At 38.4% G+C, this 22,907-nt stretch overlaps 1 protein-coding gene across 6 annotated transcripts in view; it reads left to right on the top strand.

The window, feature by feature from the left end:
- CCDC68 (coiled-coil domain containing 68) overlaps positions 1-22,907 on the top strand; it is a 51,744-nt gene that overhangs the window by 5,550 nt on the left and 23,287 nt on the right. For 3 of the 6 annotated variants that reach the window (XM_019640601.1, XM_019640597.1, XM_019640596.1), the window contains exons 2-8: positions 5,687-5,776; positions 8,414-8,542; positions 9,665-9,751; positions 13,071-13,211; positions 14,223-14,348; positions 15,926-16,054; positions 21,065-21,147. In XM_019640601.1, the coding sequence (XP_019496146.1) occupies positions 8,426-8,542; positions 9,665-9,751; positions 13,071-13,211; positions 14,223-14,348; positions 15,926-16,054; positions 21,065-21,147 (683 nt within the window). In that variant the 5' untranslated portion in view covers positions 5,687-5,776; positions 8,414-8,425. Of the gene's footprint in view, positions 1-2,602; positions 2,677-3,838; positions 3,978-5,686; positions 5,777-8,413; positions 8,543-9,664; positions 9,752-13,070; positions 13,212-14,222; positions 14,349-15,925; positions 16,055-21,064; positions 21,148-22,907 lie in introns of all 6 variants that reach the window. The other 3 variants (XM_019640598.1, XM_019640599.1, XM_019640600.1) reach the window with 2 other exon arrangements.

Raw genomic sequence — 22,907 nt, 5'->3', positions numbered from 1 at the left:
TGGTACTATAGAACAGGTAGCCTTTTGGATTTGGCTATTTCAGTCAGCATAATGCATTTGAGATTCATCCACATTGTTGTGTGTATCAGTAGCTCATTCTTTTGTATTGATGAGTAGAATTTACCTGTTGATGAATATTTGAATTTTTTCCAGTGTTCGGCAATCATAAACATTCGTGTTTTATGGAACATGAACTTTCATTTCACTTGGGTAAATACCTAGGAGTGGGATTGCTGAGTTGTATAGCTTGCACTTAACTTTACAGGAAGCTGCCCAAGTATTTTCCAACATGGTGGCACATTTTGTATTTCCAACAGCAAAAGGCAGGAGTTCCAGCTGGTTCACATCCTCACCCATCCTTGGCATTGTCTGTCCCCCTCCACCGCTGGATAATTTTTAAAATGAAGTAAATTATGTTGAAGCTAAAATATCTCAGGATGAGTTCAGGAAGCTATAGCTATTTTGCAAATGCCTGAGTCTTTTATTCTTAAAATATTTCATAAAGCCACAAAAGAAATTTTCCAAAAGGTCACTTTTCTTATAAATATTACAAATTGTCACGTCCAGCGTGGCAAGGGCAAACGGGTTTCTCTTGAGGGGCGGCGCAGATTGAATAAAGAAATAGAGACAAAAGTAAAGTTTAAGAGCGAGACCAAGGGACTCAGTCAGAGAGAAACTGAGCCCCAAATCGGGTCAGAGCATGGCTTTTAATTGAGAATTTTCAAAGAAGTAAAACTGCTGTCAATCAAATTAGCATCCGTATGAGGTCCAAGCCTCAAAGCCTTTTTCCTTTAACATATCCCATTATGTTCCAGCAAATGCTATGCCTTCACATATCCACCGCATAGCCCCAGGACACCTGGTTACTGTGTCCTCCCAGAGGAGATTAACTGTTTAGCATTCCAACAGGTCCCAGTCGCACCTTGAGACACTCCCCAGAGGGAGCCTTATGGGCCTCAGGTCATACCAGGGCACTCCCTCAGAGAGATTGCAGCCTCTGGTCATACCGGGGCTTTTCTCTCTTAACTAATGGGAAAAGAGGCTAAATGCGGGGGTGGGGGGTGGGGGGGCATGTTAATAGAAATCGGCTTCAGGCAACAACAAATGATCGAGATATATGTCTTCACTGACAAGTTGAGTTGCTTGAGGTCAAAGCAGAAGGGATAATTGACTGCTGGGTGGGGTGGGATAAGAATAGTAGAGAGAGGACAGCTGAGCTTCTCATGGACACTTTCAAATGATGTCTTATAAGCAAATGTCCACATATAAGTATTTAATATGCTTTGGATGTGTATTATGGGTCAGATACTTCATTGAGCACTTTTAATCCCCATGTAACTCTGTGAGGAAGTTAATATTGTCATCTGAATTTTTCAGTTGAGGAAGCTGAAGCCTAGTGGGTTACAAATTTTCCCAAGGCCACCCAGCTAGTGGGAAGGGGAACAGTCTTGCAGACAGCACCAACCTAGTATGAAGCCCCCGTTTTTAAGCCATGAAGCCATACTGCCTTCTGTTCCTGGAATAAACTTATTCAGACAACACTATCCTCTCAGGCTTCTGAAGGACACACCTGGCAGCTCACACACAGCAGTAAACCATTTGACTGTTACTGACTTACTTTGGAAAACCCTGATTACTAAACTAGCTGATGCCCAGGAAACTACACTTAGAAACCCATTCAGAATTCCGCAGGAAGCACAGTGGTTAAGTTGGAAATAGCCGCAGGCTCATGGGTTGGGATCCACCCCCATCTTTAACTTCATTGTACTCGCTGTCTTTGCTTAATTGTGTTGAGCCTCATTTCCTCATCTGTAAAGTGGGAACAAGAACACCGATGCCTCCGGGTGTTTGTGAGGGTTTTAGAGGCAGCATATCCCAGCCTGCATGTGAGGGCATGGAACAGATCCTGTGCCCTCCTTCCCACTCTCCCCAAATGGAAAGGGGGCATGCGATTTGCACCCTTTGCAATTTAGTTGCTGTACTGGGCACTGAGTGAAACCTGCTGCTTTTCCAAAGTTTCAAATTATGCCGATGAACTGTGTATGAAAATAAATTATTTTATGACAAAAACACCTGGATTTGAAGTCAATCAATCTGAGTTCAGGTGATGAGGTCAATTTGTGACCCTGAAAAACTTATCACTTGTCTGCGATTTGGTTGCGTTATATATAGATAGGCACTATATAGATATACATATATGTAGATAGATGTAAATTATAGATATAGATTATAGATATATAAATAATAACTAAGCACAGTGTGTTATAATGGTTAATTTTGAAAATATATGGAAATGACTTTTTGGTTAATGACAAAGTGTTTTGTCATCAGCCTATATTTGTATATTGTGTTCGTACAAATGTGTATTTTAATCCTTTTTTTCCCCAAAAACTAAATTGCTTTTATGTTCTATCTTAGAGCTTTCTAAAGCCCTGGCTGTGATATAAATATATGGGTGTTATACAAATGAGTAGCATTTACAAATGAATGCAATTAATTCAACTTAAAAAAATCTTAGATCGTTACATGAAAACGGTGTTATTATTATGTTTGTTGAGGGTTACCATGCATGTCTTTTGGTGATACTGTGCATCCCTTGCAGGTACACTGCAAAGTCACCTGAGATTTAGCCGGCCGACACTGGATGTCACCATTGTGCTGTGTAATGTAGAACAGGTGTGCTCTTTAAGATTCAGGAGACGGTCAGTCTCTTCAAGGGTTTGGAGATAAGTTAGCTTTTTCCCCCATCACATAACCTACTTGTAGCACTTTTATCGTGACTGACTTTTTCAGTTTCTACTATTTAAGCTCCATATAATAGTGAACAAGAAGGATGAAACAATATGCAATGGTGTTAGCTCAAAACTGAGAAACTGATAACTCAGAAACCGTGCCCAAACCAATGAGAGCTCTTAGTTGCAAACCAGAGTAATTAACTCTGGCTAACTGAAGTAGTAAAGGAATTTACCAGAAGACTATGGAGCGGCAAATTTCCCCTTTATATAAAGACACCAGTCGTATGGAATTTGGGTCTACCCTACTGAGGTATGGCCTCATTTTAACTAATCTGTAGTGACCCTATTTCCAAACAAGGTCACATTCTGAGCTACCAGGGGTTAGGACTTCAACATCTGAATGGGAGAGGGGACAAACCTATAACAGTGCCTTATACGTGTTTATTGTATAATGGTTCAGCCATTCTTCTGTCATTAAACAGAGAAGTAGGTTTAGTTACATTATCCTGGGTGCCCAGTGATGTATTGGTTATCACAATTCACAGTAATGTGTAAGAATTGCTTTGCAAATTGTAAACTGTTCCTTATGTGTTAGCATAATCATTTGGGCACGTTGATGAACTATTGATGCATTCTCAAGAAAGAACCCATACCATGGATTTGCTAGTCTTAAAATCCCCCAAAGCAGATTTCCTTTTATAGCCCAGATCAATCTGCAGACTGTGTAAAATATTACCTGGTTCATCTCTACCACTCAGACAGCTTGTCAACAGTAATTGTGGAGAATGGCTTCATATTTTATTTACTCATTGACAAGCATGTACAAATCATTTATTATGTGCGAGGCACTGTTATAAGTGGTTGAGAGATGTTAACTCACAATTCCATGTGGTTTATTATTTATTTTATTAATAATTAATAATTTATATTAATAGCTGAATTTTCATGATAAGGGAACTGAGGCACAGAGAGGTTAAGGAACTTGCCCAAGGTCTCATAGCTACTGAGTGGCAGAGTCAGGCCATGAATCTAGGTTGTCCAGCTCCAAACCTTTGATTTGTAGACTATTCTTTCTTCTCCATCCGTCTCATGAAAAAATTCAGTGTGACTGAACAAAACAGAGCTGCTTTGGTTCAAGCTGAGATGGTGAAGCCGTCTCTGCCCAGCACCTCCTGTTCCCCTAGGAGTCCTGTTTGAAAAGCCCGGATCTAGGAAATAACACCTCTTGGAGTGATGCCACTTGTAAGCTGTCTTCAATCTATTCTAGTATAAAACAAATATAATTCTTTTCTCACTTTAATTAACTGATTGTGTTTTATTTTGAAAATATTATCTGCCTAATCTACTTCTGGCAGAAATAAAATGCTAAAATGGATTTTCCCCAGGATAGTAATGCCATATGGCGATTTGGATATCGCGAGCTTAAGTTCCCCTTAGGCTGGTTTCTTTATACAAATCAAGGACTGTGGTTGTAAAGGTTTTCTGAACCAAGGAGAGAAATGGAATTTGATTTCATATGAATATACTTTACAAGCAGATAGGCGTCAACTCCGTTATGGGCTGCTTATCTGCTGTGGTTAATAATGATATAAAATAATAACAGCAACAATATTCACAGTTACTGTCCACTGAGTGCCTTTTGCCACCAGGGATAAAAATAAAAAAAATAAATAAAATAAAACCCTCATTTTTAACTCTTAGGTGTCACCACCCCTATTTTACAGATACGTAAGTTGAGGCTAAGATTTTATGGAACTCGTTTAAGATGGCCTTACCACCGAAGGGAGGAGGTAGGCTGTTTTGAGAAATAGCAGTGATTAAGGAGCAGCATTTCAGGATATTAAGAATGGAAGAAACGTAAGAGAACATATTCTCAGATATACAACATGAGGTCCAATGAGATTTTCAAATTGTGAGACTGTGAGAATGCAGTGGGACCCATTCTCAAGAGTGATTACTTCCTATGATGAGATGCCTCTGATCGCTTGTTAATGTACACAGTGTATAGCATATTAAAAAGAAAAAGAAGGCAAATTAATCAGTTGGGACCATAGTTTGAGGGAGACTGACCTGGAGAACAAAACACAACTCAGACCAACTTGAGTTCTTGCTTGCCTCTGCGTTCCCACTGGTTTTGCTCCAACCCCCTGTCACACCCTAACCCAGGAGAGCAAACTTTTTCTGGAAGGGACTAGATAGTAAATATTTTAGACATTACTTGCCACCTGTTTTCTTTGTCACAGCTACTCAATGCTGCTGTTGTAATGCCAAAGCAGCATAGACACTAAGTAAGGGAATGGCCATGGTTAGAGTAAAACTTCATTTACGGACATTAAACTTAAACTTCATGGAATTTTGGGGTGTCACGAAATGTTATTCTTTTGATTTTTTTTTTTTTTTGAACAGCTAAAAAGAATGTGAAGAACCATTCTTCTTAAATCATAGGCTGTCCAAACAGACAGGAAGCCAGCTGGCGCTCCTGGGCCGTGGTTTGCTGACCACCACTCTAATCTGACCTCCCCCTCTGGTTTCCAAACACATTGCTGATTGTCTCTAGGGGTGTTTGTTGAACTTAGAGCATTTAAATGTTGCTTAGATCAAGAACGTAATCCGGAAGAGACTTCACAGGACCCCAGTGATGTAAGTCCTTCCCCTCGCTCATATTCTGCAGAAACAGACTTGCAGAGTTGCGGCTGCCAAATCAACTTCAGCCGAAACAAATAGAAGCCATAGTGGCTGTCTAAGAGGATTTATAATAAAATGGAAAGTTCTTGGCATGCTCTGTCAATTTCATCGAAGATTAAAGGATAAATGCAAAACTCTGAGTGAGTTATCCCCAGAAGCTATCTAGTTTTAAAGCGATGCCAGTAAATATGAAAAATTCTTTGTGTGTTTTAACAACATGGGTCATTGCAAAGTTTTAAATATTTCTGTTGTTTTCTTCTCACTAGTGAAGCCAGCCTTAATGTGATGGAAACACCCTTGGTGTCCAAATGACACAGGTTTCAGACTCAGCTCTGTTAATTTTACTGTGATCTTGGGTAAGTAAACACCACCTATGAGAGCCCTCACTTCCTTATCAGTAAAATTAGATTAATAATTCTCCCTCATAAAGCTTTTTGTTTTATTTATTTATTTTTAGACCTTTACTGTTTATTATGGAAATTTCACACAGAAACAAAATAAGGAGAGAAGTATAATGAACCCCATGTGCCCTTGCCCAGTTTTAACAATTCCCTGAATTTTACCCAAGCGTCTTTCATCTTTACCTCACCCAACTGTCCCTCTTTATTAGAGTATTTCAAAGCAATTCCAAACGCAATATTATTTCACCTGCAAATAGTTCAGTATGTATGACTAACAGATAAGGTCTTTATTTAAAGAATGGCATGATTTCGTTTATCATACCTAGCAAAATTACAGTTATTCTTTTACCTCATCTGCTCAACCCAGACAGTGTTAAAATTTCTCCAGTTGTCTCAAAAATGTCTTTATATACCTGGTTTATTTGCATCAGGAGCTAAAGAAGATTCATATATTGCATTAAGTCATGTGTCACTTAAGACTCTTAATTTATGGCAATTTTTCTTCTCTTCTCCCTATCTTTCTTTATATTATTAATTTGTGGAAGGAACTGGTTATTTGTCCCATAAAATTTCACATAATCTGGATTTGGCTGATTGCAACCTTCACCTTTGGAGAGTCATTAAACATTATCCTCTTTTTCAGATATTTACTGCTGTTAGATATAGAGGCTTGATTAGATTCAAGCCTACTTTAAAAAATAAATCATACTTCATAGGTGATGCTTTCTACTTGTGACTGTACCACATCTAGAGGACAAAATATCTGGTTGTCTCTTTTTAACTTGTGTTAAGAACTATTAGTAGGGTCCTTCAGGTTAATGCATACTTCATTAACCTCTCACCTAATGTTTTAGCACCGATTGATAAACTGTTGCTTAGAGCCATTATTTTATAAGGGGTTTGAAATGTAGGTTTTCTAATTCTGTCAATCCCTTTAGGTTTATTAGCAAGAATTCTTTTGAAAAAATTCCCTCATCAGCTATTTGGTCTCCATGAAATACAGTTCTTACAGGAAAGGCAAGATAAATGCCTGTTGGTGTCCCCATCACCCTTTTTTTGGACTAATATTTAGTATAATGGTGGCCTGTCTCCATGGAGTTGGACCATGAGGATTGGTGGTGGGGGGGCGGGGTGTTTTTTCTCCTGTCATTATAAATTTTGATATGTTTCAACCCCTTACAGTTATTCCTCTTCAGGTTGGTTTTTGTGTCTTATTCAAGTAGTATTTGAATTACTTTCTTGCTTTCTGATCTGATAAGATATCTCAGGCTTGCCTTATACATTTCCTGCCCCAGACCTGTATCACTCAAGAAGCCCTGGTTTCTTTTTAGTAGAAAATGGCATACTGAGACCACAGTCCAGACACTAAGAGTATTAATTGCTATTTTTCAGTGGATAGATCTAAAATATACATTTTAAAGGAAAACAAATCATTATTTTACCGTCATAATTTTAGTTCAGATTATACGGTTTTATGCAACATTTTTAGTTCTAATTTATGTATTTTTTCCTCTTATGCTGAAAATCTTGTTTCTTAATGATGTTAAGACAATGATTTCTTGGCTTTCTCATGCATTCATGTGGGTGAGTGCAGACACATGCATGTTAACATGCATATAATAATTTCAAAATGTTTCCACTAACAATACTATTAGTAAGTGTAGTTTAAGATGGTTTTGCTCTTCTTTTTGTCCATAGGACATAGCACACTGGGATAAATAGTTCCTGCTGTGTTTTAAAGTCACTTCAAATAATTCATGTGGATATGCTACCAACTTGATAGACAGATATTTGTTTCTTATTTTGGAGGATTTTATTTATTTTTATTTTAACTTAGTTTTATTTTATAATTAGGCGAAATAATTACATTGTTCAATGTCAAAACTATAAATTACAGAAAGTCCCCTTCCACCCATCCCTCCCCTTATAGAAATTATGATACCATGTGTCCTTTTCTGCACTGTGCTTTTTCACTGAACAAGACATCCTAAAAAAGAGTCCATAGCAGTAGGTGGTTTATTCAACCAGTCCACTTTTTGGAGGCATTTGGGCTTTCCCCAACATTTTACCATTACAAGTAAGTTTTAGTAAACGGTCTTTATAGGCTATTGAGAATTAAATAAAATGCAATATATTGAAGGTCTGTGTTAACTATAAAGTGATCTACATGCATACATATATATGTATGTAAGTGATATACATATATATAGATGATTTTATTATAATTATTTTAGTTCCACAGAAATTTACTAAGCACTTACAATGTGATAGAATATAAAGGTAACGATGACATGGTCCCTACTCTTGAGGTTTTATGGTCCAAGGTAATGTGGAATAAAAAGAAAAATTTTCCATATTTCCTTCTCAGATAATTTTTAAGTTTCTCATCAATAATTGCTTTAGCTGGTGTCATTTTTACATTCAATTAATTCCTGGATTTATGGATATGTACAGATGTCAATCATTTATCATATTTTCTACTGTACAGTATTGGATTACAGTGCTAATACAGAGCTTCTTTTAGTTTACAAACCCTATAATCATATCATCAAAGAAGTTGGTTTTGTCTAATGGATTTGTGTTTTCCTAAAGACGGAGTTCACAATGACAACAATAACAGTGACCACAGAAGTTCCCCCAAGGGGTAAGACAGAAGATAATTCTGCCTTGTATGAGTCCCCATCAGCTCACATTATTGAAGAAACCGAATATGTGAGAACGGTAGGTGGGGGCCAGGCATCATGCTAGTATGATTTTTTTAAAAGTAAAGTCTAGTATGGATTGGTGGGCTTTGTTTCTCCCTCCATAGAACATGCGAGGAAGAACAGACCTTGTTTGGCAAAGAATAATCTTGATAGCTGACATTTAAACACATGTTGAGCGCTTTCTCTTGAGGATATGAACCCCTGTTCCTACCCTTGCAATAAAATTGAAGAATGGGCCAGGAGAGTTCACACCTATCAGGACTTAATTTGCCCCACACGATTCACCACTGCACTTCCTACTGTTTTATATCGTTTCTCAGTTGTTTCATGAGTGTTGGTACTGCGTTGCCTAGTAGATGTTTACATTTCCTGCTGAGTGTCTGTCTCTCAGCGTGTTCCTTCTGACAGTTTGGGGTCACTATTGCCAATGACTATGAGTAAGCATGCTCCTTCATTAAAAATGTGAAATCTTATGAAAATCCAATGATAATGGTGGACAAAACATATATTCTTATGAACTGTATCTTAGAACAGATGGAAAAATTTGGACATGGGTAGTTTGTAACTATCAGATCTATTGGTTCATCTCTGAGTGTCTTGTAATTCCATAGGTCACAAAGGCATGGGACTTATATTTCATGTATAAATTTGTATGATTTCCACTTAGTAATTATTCTATAGTAATTACTCAATAGTAATTATTCTCTAGTAATTACTAGGTAGTAATTATTTTGTAGTAATTACTAGATAGTAATTATTTTGTAGTGATTACTAAACAGTAATTGTATTATAGTAATTACTAAGTAGTAAATTAGTACTAAATTACTATATGGAAAAAATAGAACTAAATAGAATTAGATACTAATTACTAAATAGTAATTATTTTGTAGTATAATATCCACTTATGTTATATTTCAGGTTTGACTGAGAAAGAGTTAGAAAGACCAAATGCTCATTTTCTACAATCTAAACAATATTAGCCTAAATGCAAGTTAGGTTGATGGTAATTGTTTAAGTCTGAGATCAGTTTATATGTACTATTTTCTAGATAAGTCAGGTGCACTGCTGCTGGTGTAGAGAAAAAAAGTATTTGGCATTAAATGCCTTTGAAAAAATAAGATATTTTTTTTTCTTCTAGATTCGAACTACTCTGGAAAAGATCCGAAATCAAATGTTTAAGGATGAAACAGGACATAACAGTACAAAGCACAAACTAGATGCAAAGGTAATGAATTTATCAAAATGTACCACTTTTATCCCTTCAGTAAATAAACGTAAAGCCATATAGGCTTTATTTAAATAACTTTTTTGGATAATTATTAAATTATTCTTGGAAGCTTTGATGGATGAGTATTAAATATTTTGTCACTATCTAAAGATGTTAATGGGCATATGTATGAAATATTTAACCACAGATGTCATTAGTAGGATCAGATTGGAATGACCAGAACTTACTCGAGTATTTTAAACTGGGCTTACTTATCTAAAGTATATGGGAAGATGTCGGCCCAGCCAAGATACATGGCAGCAACATTTCCCAATGACAGACAAAGGTACAAGCTTTTAGGCTCACCTGGGCCACACCAGTGGAAACACAGCTGAAGCCATTAGGCCAAGTGATCAGACAGCCAATAAGCTTAAAGACACCCCTGCCCCTGCAACCGGCCTTATTTTCTTAAAGTTAAGCACGCTGCACTTAACCTTGTCTGGATTGTCACATTAAACCTTATCTAAGCCAAGTGCACCTTGTCAATGTCAGTGTGATCCTTGAGTACAGCCACAGAGAACACCAGCCCTAGGTATGACGCGTAAACATAGTCTCCTTGAATCATCCTCAGCCCCCCAAACCAACACAACTATCTCCAATTATTTCCCTAAGTGTTCTGAAGCTGGAAAAAAAGGTTAATGTTTGTGAATGATGGGAAAGATTAAAAATTCAATTTTGGTTATATTGAGTTGCCTATTAGAACTCCAAGTGGAGTTTTCTACTGGGCAGCTGGATATCTGATCCCATAATTGGGAATAGAAATCTGGGCTAGAAGGTCCAGGCGACAGGATAGACATTTGGGGAGTAAGGTGGATACTTAAACTTCTTAAACTGGAGGAAGCACCAAGCATGTGAGTGTGGATAGAAATGAGAGAAAATCTAAGCACCGAGTCCTGAGATTTCCAACATTTAGATGTTGGGAAGAAGAGGAGGCATTATCACAGGAGACTGAGAAGAGAGGCCCATGGGTTAGGAGGAAAGAGAGGAGCGAATGGAGCCACTGAAGACAAAAGCAAAAGGGTTGTAGAAAGGGAGGAGGGACCACTGTGTCAGAGGGTGTCCATGGGTCAAGTAAACTGAGGACTGAACATTGACCATTGGTTAGAACAATGGGGAGGTTTGGGGACCTTGATAGGAGTAGCTTCTTAGGAATGGAGATGAATTGTGTGCTAGTGTGTCTACTCAGCCATCTCAAACCACAGAAGGTTAGCAGACAAACGGAGCATCAGAATATCAGCTCCTCCCCCTTCAGTATCTAGGCAATGTCACTGTAGGGACTTAGCCATAATAATCTTAGGCTCTGCTGTTGTAGAACCAAAGTCTGTAAGCCCAATGCTTCCGAGAAGCCAAAACTCAAAACATCAGAATTTGGAGTAAGGGAAGGTTTATTGATTGAGAAGACACTGATCGAGAAGATAGGTGACCTAATGGTACTTCAAATCCATCTTTAGAAAGTATAGAGTTCAAGCTTCTTTTATGGCAAGGGAAGGGGAACTGGGAGGGGCAAGAGGTGATTGACAACCACAGACATCAGGGCACCAGCAGATGTCTGAGGAAGATTGTGAAGCTTCTTTGTTCTTAGTCCGTTGACTCTAGTTGATGTGAGTCAGGTCACAAGGTGCCAGCAAATCTTTGATAAACAATCATGATTTTTTGTACATACTTACTTCCCTCATCTCCTCAGGAGAGGCACTTTCTGGGAAGGGGCTGTTTTTGTAAAACTCAAGCTGCAAGCAGAATTCCTCTAATGATTAACATGTACAGATGCAAGAAGCCATTAACCTGAAGGCCATGGGAACAAAGCAGGCTTGAACACGATGGAGTCAGAGAGGCTGAGCATTACACTGTTATACTGCTATTCTCAAAGGGTGGCCTGCAGTCCCAGCAGCATCAACAATGTCAGGGAGCTTGTTACATATGCAGCTAGAGCTCCACCCTGGAACTCCTGAATCAGAATGTGTATTTTAACCACATCTATCATCAAATGATTCCTCTGCATGTTAAAGTTTGAGGGGCACTGACCTATGACCTTTGTAGCTATCTACCATTGCTGGTAACCCACCTTCTACAAGAGCCTTTCCATCAAATATTCTTTAACAAATAAAAAAGAAAATAATGCCTGCTCTGTATATGAACACTGAGAAGGATGCACTAGGGTCGGGAATAGAAAAGAACAAAACCTTGACAGAATTATGATGACTGTATTATTTCTATGCACTAATTTCTTTTTAGTTATTTCTGTAAATGTAGCATGTTTATTATACAGGTAAGGACATGGGCTTTGTTGTTAAACACACTTGGATTCTAATCCTGGTTCTGGCAGTTGTTTTAGTATAACCTTGCGCTTGTTAGTCAAACTTTCTCACCTTCAGTTTCCTCGTTTGTATAATGGACGTAGTGCCTACTAGTGTCTTGACAAAGAAGTGTGTATAAAACATCAAGAAGATTACCTAGCACATAATAGATGCTTAATAAATAAAAGCTGTTATAGTTGTAGGGTATGTATAATTGTATAGTCATCCCTTGGCCTGTCTTGAAATAATTTGGAAGAAAGAGCACAGGATGAACAACTAAGAGACTGTATCCTGAGCTCTCCCAGTCCACTTGCAATGTACACTTGGGCTCGGTCCCTCAGTTCTCATATCTGGAAAATTAGTGTGGCTGAGTTAGATGGTTTCAAATTTCCTTTCTACTTCCACATTTCCTTGATTCCAGGTGAGATTGTATTTATGCTCTAAGTGTATTTGCAATGAGCTAGAGTTTACACAGAGTTACACTGGCAGTAACGTTCAATTCTGACACCTCTGATTAGAAATTTAAAAGGGTGATTACAACAAAGCGTTTTTGAACATTAAATATTATGTACTGTAACTATTAGGTCTGATTATATTAGTTTGTAAATGCAATGTGACCAAAATGCATTTTTGTCTCTAACTTAAATTTTAAAACAAAACAAAACAAAAACGGATCTTGTGGATACTATTTCTTCCCTAAGAAGGATTTATTGGTATATTTTAAACTGTAGGGAAAGTAAAGGACATAAAAGATGTACTTGTACGTCTTTAAAATATAAGATTCTGTTCAAATTTGAGCATATATAGAGGCCAGCTGCTTCGTTTTGAATTCCCCATTGATATTTGAGATCCCAAAGATCTCTTTTATTTGTGCTTACCTGAACCTTCCTTGATATGTGTAATACAGAGTGATCATTATTGTTGTCAGTTTGCAGAAGAAAGGAAAAGACAGTTTCTGAGACTTGGATGTTTGTTTGTTTCAGCGCTGTGGAAACATTCAAAACGGCTCTGACTCTGAAATGGACTCCTCTCGTTGCAGCCTGGATCTGCTCATGGAAAGGGTGAAAGGAAAAGACCTTCAGCTCTTAGAAATGAACAAAGAGAATGAAGTATTGAAAGTCAAGGTATGGCCATAGGAGGAGCTTCTAATTTTGTATGTTGAGCCTTTGAGCCCATCGGATAGATGTGTGGATCCCTGAAAGCAGGCAACTAACCGCCACACGCAACCACAGACCCACACGGATGCTCGCATATGTAAAGGAACATTGCGACGTTTCATCAATTGAATATCACTGTTCTATTTTGGGACCTACTTGTATTATTAAAAAGATCTTACAGAAGTTCACCAGGTAAAAAGTTTCAGTTGTGCAAAATAAACAAGTTGTGGAGATCTGCTGTATGGCATTGTGCGTGTAGTTAATTCTGTAGCGTACACTTGAAAACTTGTAAAGAGGGTAGGTCTCATGTCAAGTGTTCTTACTACAGTAATTTTTTAGTCTACATATTTATTAAATATTAATTAGAGCGTTCCCAGTCAAATTCCTTACCATTTTGTTTCATTAATCTGTTGTTGGATGCTTTAGAGTTTCCTTTTTTTTTAAAATTCATTATATATACAGTCCTACAATGGAATATCTTGGTAGGTTAAACCTTTACAGCCTGCTTGATTATTTCTTTAGGTGAAATCCCTGAAGGATTCCTGCCACTTCAGCGTTATTGCCCTTACAACTCCAATCATGTCTCAGTGCTATTATATTTCCGGAAAACATATCTTTTAGTACCATCGCAGACACCGATGATAAAATGCTTGCAAATAAGTATATACACTGATAGGACACTGTGGCGTTCTTTGAAGGGCACAGTCTATAAACTCAGGGCACCGAGGCGCGGGGAGCTGTGGTTTGGCCTGGCCAGGGCAAATCCGCCTGCTCGACAGCCCCGCTACATAGGAGCTTCTCCTTGTACATTTTCCTCTTTCCACATAGCAGCATCTTTTCTCCTCTCCCTTGTCTACAAGGAACAAATGGCATAACTACAGCCTCTGTGTTTTTAATTGCCTGTCGTACTGTTCTGCCTTAAACTTTATATTGTAAATGTCAAAGCATGCACAGTGACCTTTTTTTTTTTTTTTCTAGCTGGAAGCCTCCAGAGAAGCAGGGGCAGCGGCCCTGAGAAACATGGCCCAGAGAATATTTGAAATCTATCAAACAGAGTCTGAAGAAGTCAGAAAGAAGCATGAGGACAGCAGACACTTGCTCCAGGTACTCAGCTAGCAGCTTGTCTATTGGAGACCCGCAGTCATTCATAATCCTCTTTTTGGAGGGGTTAGAGGTGAAACAAGCAATGGCCACGTGACTCGGCAAGCCCTGGGAAGGCAGGGTGCCCATGTTCTGTGCTGACCAACCGCAACCCCGGGTTAGCAGGGTACCCAGATCTTGCCCAGCTGCTGTCTTGCCACTCTTGCCCAGAGCCCAGCAAGGGCCTCCCTGCCTAGCAATCAGGGCTGTCCCTGGAGACAGTGCCAGGGACGTAGCTCATGATGCTGCTTTTGACTCACTGGCCGACCCAGGTTGAGTCATTCAACCTCTTTGGGTTTTGATTTCCTGGTCTCTACGATGAAAGAGTTGGACTAGATAAATGGTTTCAAAATGGTTTTGGTCCTAGAATGCATTCTTCAGATTAAACAAACAAAAACATGTGTGTCCGTGTACATATATACTTTAAAATATATAAATATTATATATTTCATATATACACAAATTTATAAATTAAAAATATAAGAAACATAAATATGTGTATGTGTGTGTCTATAGCATAGACACACACATCTATGTTTTTTGTTTCTTTTTAAATCTGAAGTATATAGTCTAGGACCAATAAAACTTTATCTGAAGAATATATTCTAAGACTGGAAAAGGAAAAATCAATATGTGAGTGTGTATATGTGTGTGTTTGCCAAACCTCAAACCCTAGTTCACGCTGGGGAGCAATGCTTGGATCTCTGCCAGCTCAGGCCCTGGAAAAACACAGCAGGGAGCACAGTAGGAACTCCTCTGCGTAGGTGACGCGCCTCCAAGCCCCAGGCTGTGGTGGTGATGGCAGCAAACTCACGGGCATGCAGAAGGCGGACAAAGAACCTGAGTGCAGTGCCGCGTGTGTGGACCCTACTGTTCTGTGTGAGTGGTGGGCCTGCAGGGACTGCATGCCCACGTTCCTGCCAAGGGGACTCAGCCCCAGGCAGGAGTTGCCTGGCAGGAATCCCACCTGGTGTTTTCAAGGGAAGCCAGACACTTTGTTTTTTAACCATACGATCTCAAGTTCTATTAAACACACACGAATTGTGTGTGGGTGTGTCGGTTAGAAGTCAGTTGCAACACTGCCCGTTGGGCAGCCCGATGAAGACTTCTCTCCCGCGATGGCTCCATGCCCTGACACAGTGGGATCATTACTCTGCTTTTATGACACCTTCTGATTAAAAATAAAACTTTTTTACTTGCACAGATAAGATTTTATGTTTGTTCTAGATACTTTTGGTGGAGAAAATTTTAAAATTTTGCTTTTCTTAAATGAGTGCCTCTCTTTCTGATACCAGCTCAGGTAGCATGCTTTATGGTAACAAATGTAAACATTCTGGGTATAATATGTATGTATTATTAATTCTTCATTGTTTTGGTGGTGTTGTAGTCTGTCTGGTTTATTTGGAAGGAAACACTGAATTCAAAAAAGGAAGCCTAAACACGTGTGAATTATTAAACATTTTTGGTTTTTCGGAAAAGGAGATAATATCCATATAGATTTAATAAATCAATAGTCTGACAACTGTTTTTTCTGACCAAAGGTTAACAAACTTGAAAAAGAACAGAAATTGAAACAACAAGTTGAAAATCTGAATCAAGTTGCTGAAAAGCTGGAAGAAAAACATAATCAAATCACAGCTTTGGAGAACCTTGTGCAGAGAATGGAAAAGGTAAGCGCCTGGAGAATTAAAGGGATTTCTTCCCAGAATGAAAAAAATAACACAAAAATAAATAAAATAGCATTCATTAGAAGTACTCTGTGCAACTCCTAAGACTTTAGGAAGTACCCAATGATGTTAATTGCTTCTGTAATGTTAAAGATTTACCTCTCTACAAATACTGCAGTCGTCACTGTCACTTTCTCCTTCTAGTAAATGTATGACTTAGAAAGGGGAACCAGACAAGGCTGTGAAAGGAAACAACAGAAGTGATCACACAGTCCACCTTTTCCTAGTAACAATAGAGAGGATCCCTGCAATCATAGCATTTTTATGTATTCGAGTCAGCCAAGGGTCCGCTTTGGTCACTCACATCCACTTTAGGTTTGTAAAAACCCATAGCTAGCTGCACAAGGACAGACACAGTTCACAATTAGAAAAGACATTCTGTGGAAATTGGAACTTTCAAAAGGGAGAATTCAGGGAAAGTAATAACAGTACAAAAAATACTAAAATTTTCTTGCACTTTTCTTTTAAGTAGCTGGCACTCCAAATAGATACAAAAAGTGAGCACAGAAATTTAGTTATGCATGTCTTGCAATTTAGAATTCAGACAAACCAAGATATACTGTTTTAGTTTTTATTTTTTAATATACTGTTTTTTTAGTAGCAAAACAAACTAATAGAAAATTGTCATCTTGGAAACTAGATTGGGGGTAGATAAGAATATGCACTTTGACTTCTAGTGAATATTTTCTAATAAATTTTTATATTTATTAAATTAATTCCTTGATTTGCCTCTTTTCTCAGCCTTATATTAATGAGTCTGCCTGAGTTGATGCCATTTCGAAATGTCACTTCAAAAGCATCACATTTCAATAGTCACATTTGCCAAAGGAACTTTGATTAAATTTTGAATATGTCCCAAGAATTTAATTTATAACACTATGTATTTGGCTGAATTTGTAATCTTAATGAAGGTCCTATGAGGAAATCATGAAAATTAAATAAGCCTAAACTTAACTGAACCTAATAATAATAATATACAGCTACATCTGTATACTGATTATTATACTTTAGCCAAAATCACTGTGCTAGAATGTTCTCAAGCAGCTGGTTTGTCCAAGTGCGAGTTTGTAATTGTGATGTTTTGGACAAATTGTAACATTTGGATGAATACTTTGTAGTATTAGAATATTTATCACGTAGTAAATAGTTTAACAAACTATGATAGCACAGAGAATGCTGGCATTTTGGAAAGAAAGACAATTCTGGAATGCAAATACAGTTGTTTAACCGAACAATGTGATTAACTAGTTTGACATTTAAATTTAGACTTGTGATCACCTCAAACCCAGCAACACTGGGTCAGGTTTAGTGGCCAGCTGTCAGTCCCTGACAATTAACAAAGAATAGTGGAATATAATTTCTATTTCCTAGAAACTCCAGGAAATCAGTACCAGATGTGAGTTCACCTGAGAATTCTGCGGTATATTCACTTGACTATTTATTCAACAAATGTTTGGGCACTTCCCAGTTACCAGGCAGAGCCAGAGGCTAGATATCTATTTGTGAATGAACTGGACAGATATAGTCTGTGGAAATTACAGTGTAGTATATCTGGGTTGTGTGGGATTCAAGGAACTTTCCAGATCTCCATTCATTCTCCTAGGGGTCCTTAGGGATGCTGACATCCCTACTGAAGGGAGGGGATATACCCCAGTAAAAGGTTAAGTGGCTCAGGTATTGGCAGACATTTTTGAGAAGCGATGACCTAGCATTAGTCTTGATATTGGCCCATAACAGTGGGCTATCTCTAGGACTGTGTGACAGAGCGAGTGGACAAGATGCCCATGGTTCAGCCAGGCATTGCAGTAACCTCCCAGAATGCTCTAGTTTAATAACTTCCTAGGGTGGAGCCCCTTGGAATGTTTGGGAGGCAGAGGTAGGTGGGAATGGAGTGGAAAGGCAATTGTGCAGGAATTGTTTTATTTTTTAACATATTTCGTTTAAAGATACTTCACATGTGGTAAAAAAAACAAGCAAATAAATACAACTCTAAGAAATAAAGCTGGGCAACATCACCTTGGTTTACGGAGAGACAGAAAATATAGACTGTGATGAAGGCTTTCTCACCTGGGGAGTGGTTATTAGGATGAAGGGAGGGAGCACTGAGGCTTTTGTATGAGTAGGAAAAAGGCTTGAGTTCAACAAGGAAATGCAAATTAAAAATGAATAGCCACAGCCAAGGTTGATAAAATACCGCCCGTGGTAGTGGGTGCCCCCTGGAGAAGGATTCATTTTCTACTCACTTGAACAAGCCACTGCGCCAGTAAATAGCCATTAGTGGTATGAGGTCTGGTAATGAACGCATTACTTAAAACCTTCACCATCTGCCCCACTTTAATCAAGAATGCAGTGAAAATGAATTCTATAAACACAGTGATAAGCCAGCAAAAACGCCCAGTAAGAGCATTTTAATATGGCATATGTTCCTTTTGCTAGCAGTGCAATTCTGTTACATCATATTTGTTTTCTAGTGGCATTGATTTAGCTCTATTAGAATGTTAGAGCTCAGAGGCGCCTCTGAGACCACCTAGTTCTTCCTCATCATCTTATAAATGAGGACAGTGCGAACAAGGAACTCTTCCACCGTGCTCCCGTAACCTGTTTACTGTCCTTTTCATTATGCCCCTCTCTTCTCTGATGCTGGATAAAAATGACGTCCTTGGTTCCTATGCCGTTTAGATTTTAACATTTAGCAGTGATTTAAATCGGTATCTGCTCCATTCTGATCAGTAGGGCGGGGGAATACTTCAGCGCCCAGAGGCGTGGTTTGGGAAGAGCGGGTTGCCCACTGGGTGGCGCTGTGAACTCCTTTTCCTTTCCCCGAAGGCACTGCCCCTGAGAGGTGCTGGCTGGTATAGTGGGATTTTCTGTGTTGTCAAAGAGGAAGCATTAAGACCCCAAGCTAGACGATAGGGCCAAGGCAGAACAGTGACATGCCCAGTAGCCTCCTTAAACGCTCGTTATGAAGATCCATTCAAGAGTAAGTCCATGAAGAAGAATGTTTGTAAAGCACCATTTTCCTCCCTACAAATTCAAAATATATTATCAGTGATGTGTTTCTTTGATGATATAATTAATGTAAGCTTACAAGGCATATCTGTGATTCTCTCAGAAATAATTTGAACTAGGGCTACACCAGATCAATTTCTATATGGGACAAAAATGCTACAGGAAAAATTTGAAAATGTTAGTATAAATTGTAAAAATAACAGCATATAAGATATGAAGTGCTTGGTACCTTCAAATTATTATATACTGAGGTCCTACTATGTGCCTGAGAAGCACGTAGGCCTTTCACCTATATTATCTTCAATCATCCCAACTTTCAATATAGGGAGTATTATCCCTATTTTAGAGATGTTCAAAAAGACAGAAACATGACTCATACATATATAAGAATAAAATATAGAAACATGTCAGATGTTTTATTCAACTCATCAATTAATGAGGGAACCAGTAAGATGGTAAAACTGGTTAAAATAAAATATTTTGAGAAACTGCTATTTATATGCATGTTGAAACAAAAGAAATATATTGGATAGGATTACTAGGTTAGATGCTTAGCTCGTGACATTCTTTAAGGCATTTCATCCATAACAGTTGAGGTTATCTTTTCTGCCAGGCAGAAATCTATAAATTAAAATAAAACTTCAGAGTCAGACCTGTAATCAACTATTAAATAATAAGAGTCAAACACAGGGAAATTCTCCAAGAGAAAAATAATCCCTGAGTCAGATTATTAAATAGCAACCCATTATGACATTTATACCACATGCTGTATATTATTTTGATTTCCAAGTTTTGGTTAATTTTTATTAGCACTCATAAGGCCCAGAGAGGTTAAAGCTTTGGCAGCCACAGAGTTTCAAAACCAGGTCAGTCCACGTCCCAAGTTGCTCCGAGGTTTTTGCTGCCCAGCACTGCCTTGTATTATACGGCCCTGCCATATAAATGCTGCAGCCGGAATGATTTTAAATGGCAGTGTAAAAAGAAACAAAAAAAATCTCTGACCTTCAAATATAAAAAAGGGACACAATCGTCCCACCTTGGGTTTTCATGGACTTGTCTCTTTTCCTTTTGGATGGAAAGAGTTTGACTTAATCATGACATTAAGGCATTTCTTTACATGTTCTTTCTTAATGTCATAATTTCTCTTACATCTTAATTAGGAAGACTTCATCAATTGTGGCCTTGACCCTTCACTAAAAATCCATTTACTACCGGGGGTGCCAAAAAAAGGTACACATTTAAAGAGATGTTATCTATGTCTTACTTTTCGAAGTTGAAGTGAATTACGGTAGCTATGTGTAGTATGACGTTCACTCAAAAGATGGTGTTAATCAAATAAATGCTAGCGTCATTCATTGTATTACAATTTTAATACAGTTTTTTTCCTTCTCAAAATATGTATACATTTTTTGGGCATCCTCTGTATTTTTCTACTTTCTGACAGCTGCCACGTGAGTAGGTAGGAATCAAGAAAAGGGCAATGGTGGCTTGGATACCAACAACGCAGCCTAACGGAGAAGTGTGTGTCATGGTGGGGGAGCCAGTGCCTAGCGAGAACTGAGCAGGCGGTTTGCATCTGGAGTGGGATGGAGAGAGGCGGAAGTGTTACTGGACAGGCTCCATTTCAGCAAGGGGTTGGAGGAGGAGTGAAAGCTCTCCAGGCAGGTGAGGACAGGAAAGACAGCTAGTCTTGAGCTGACACTGAGCTATTCGAAAACCATACAGGAGAATGTCTGAGCAGGCTTTACTGGGGTGGGTTGTCACAGGTCCATATGAAATCACCTCTTTAGCTCAAGACATATTTCTGGTATTACAAGAAGCCTCTTTTGTGAACAGTTTGCAAGAATGTGTCACCTCACACATACACATGAGAGAGAGAGAGAGAGAGAGAGAGAGAGAGAGAGAGAGAGAAATAAGCAAGAATTGTGTCTTATTTTCTCCTAGGAAAAGAGAACACTGCTAGAAAGAAAACTGTCTTTGGAAAGCAAGCTGCTGCAACTCAAATCCAATGCTACAAATGCGAAAAGGTTTGTGAATCTACCGCCTAAGTAAAAGCAGTTACTGATACAATTCCTCTCCATTGCTCCACTGGCCAATGGACTGAAGGCTACCCCCTACCCCATCCCCACCGCCCCAAGGAAACAGGGGGAATGAAAGTGCAGGAGAGGGGGAGAATTCCTAGGATTAATAGCCACTCGCCTTTCCTTTCCCACCCACTGGGGCTACAGGGAAACTGGTGGGAGGGTTCATCGTTTTGAAGAGTGAGTGAGCCTGTCCCCTCCCTGTTTACCCTTGGTGATGAAGGGGATGCTCAGAGATCTTCATTCCTCCATGCTTCTGATTTTGTTAATGGGTCTCTGCTAATGGGCCAGCCACAAGTGGAATTCATAGAGAGTGATGGCAATACTGTGGAAAACATCCTTCATTTTTTGGATGTATTTACAAATACTCATAATTCACAAGCAGTCACAGTCCTTAGTGTGCTCTGGGGTGCAGGTGGATTTATGGATATCACCACAACTGTTTTACCACTCAGCTGCTGTTAGAAAAGTCCTCTGGAATATCCTGAAATAACTCATATCATATGAAATTTTCTGTAGTTTTCCTTTCCTTCTCTAAACTAAGCCCACCACAGTCATTATATTTTATGACATAATGTTCAAAGTCAAATCTATTTCAAGATCTTTGTTCATCCATCTAGAGAATGTACATTCTTATTCTCATTTATTCAATAACATATGCTGAAAATCCCTCCCTTTTGGATTTTGATTCTTTTGATTTTTTTTCCCCTTGTTTTCTTTTCTTTCCCATTATTTCTCTTTCTCTTCTCATCTGTCATATGTTGTGCTTTCTATCTGACTCATATTCATGCATTTGGAGCACATATACCAAAGCCCAGAACTGGGCTGACCCTGGCAATTGGACTTGAGTATTCAAAACACATTGGGATACCACCAGATTATTGATTCCCACATATTCCTCCCTGTGAACAAGTATATAGCCCCCCTCCCCAGAAGGTGGACATCGAAGAGAGTTTTGTAGTATTGGATATCACTACAGAGAATGAAGGAATTACTGTGGAAGACATCCATAGGTCTTTGGAATTACTTACATATACTTATAACTTAATTCTAAATACATCTTTGGCTTATTTTATTTTATTTTATTTTTCTTAAATAGAGAGTTTTTCCATGCAGCAGAACTACTGGCCAGTACAGTGAGCCTTCTATAAAGAGTTCAGACAGTCTTGGTTTGATTTTTTTCTTTAAAAAGTGATTTTTTTATTGATGATAAGGTTTTTGTCAGCCCTTGAGCCAAAGATGTAACAATTTTAAAAACCAAACTGATGTATTCTTTCAGTTCTATTATATATAAGTAGTTGTTGTAAAGACTTCTCAAAAAGCTCTTAAAGAGGTTTTAGAAATATCTTAAAGGAAATGGGACATTTTCTGTTTCCAGAAAGGTGTTTGAACATCAGGCTTATGCAATTTTCATAGATTGTAGGTATCACCAATGTTTATCTTACTACTTTTCCTGACTGTGTGTGGAAGTATTCACTTTGCTAAGGGACAAGAAAATGAAATCAGTATGAATCAGACTCTTTTGGTTAAAGCAATAGAGACTTGGTTAAGCTACCACAAGTAAAGGTGATTTCTATTAGGTTAAGACTGGAGGGATATGGCCGTAAAGAGGATGTGTCCCATGGGAAGACAGAAAGGCCACCGTTTCGCATCTAATGTGGTTGTTTTTTTGTTTTGTTTTGTTTTGTTTTTAAGATTTTTATTGG

The sequence above is a fragment of the Hipposideros armiger genome, unplaced genomic scaffold (genome assembly GCF_001890085.2).
Source record: "Hipposideros armiger isolate ML-2016 unplaced genomic scaffold, ASM189008v1 scaffold_52, whole genome shotgun sequence".
Classification (NCBI taxonomy): domain Eukaryota; kingdom Metazoa; phylum Chordata; class Mammalia; order Chiroptera; family Hipposideridae; genus Hipposideros; species Hipposideros armiger.
Note: the sequence above shows the minus strand (reverse complement) of the source record. Positions and strands in the feature narration are given on the sequence as shown.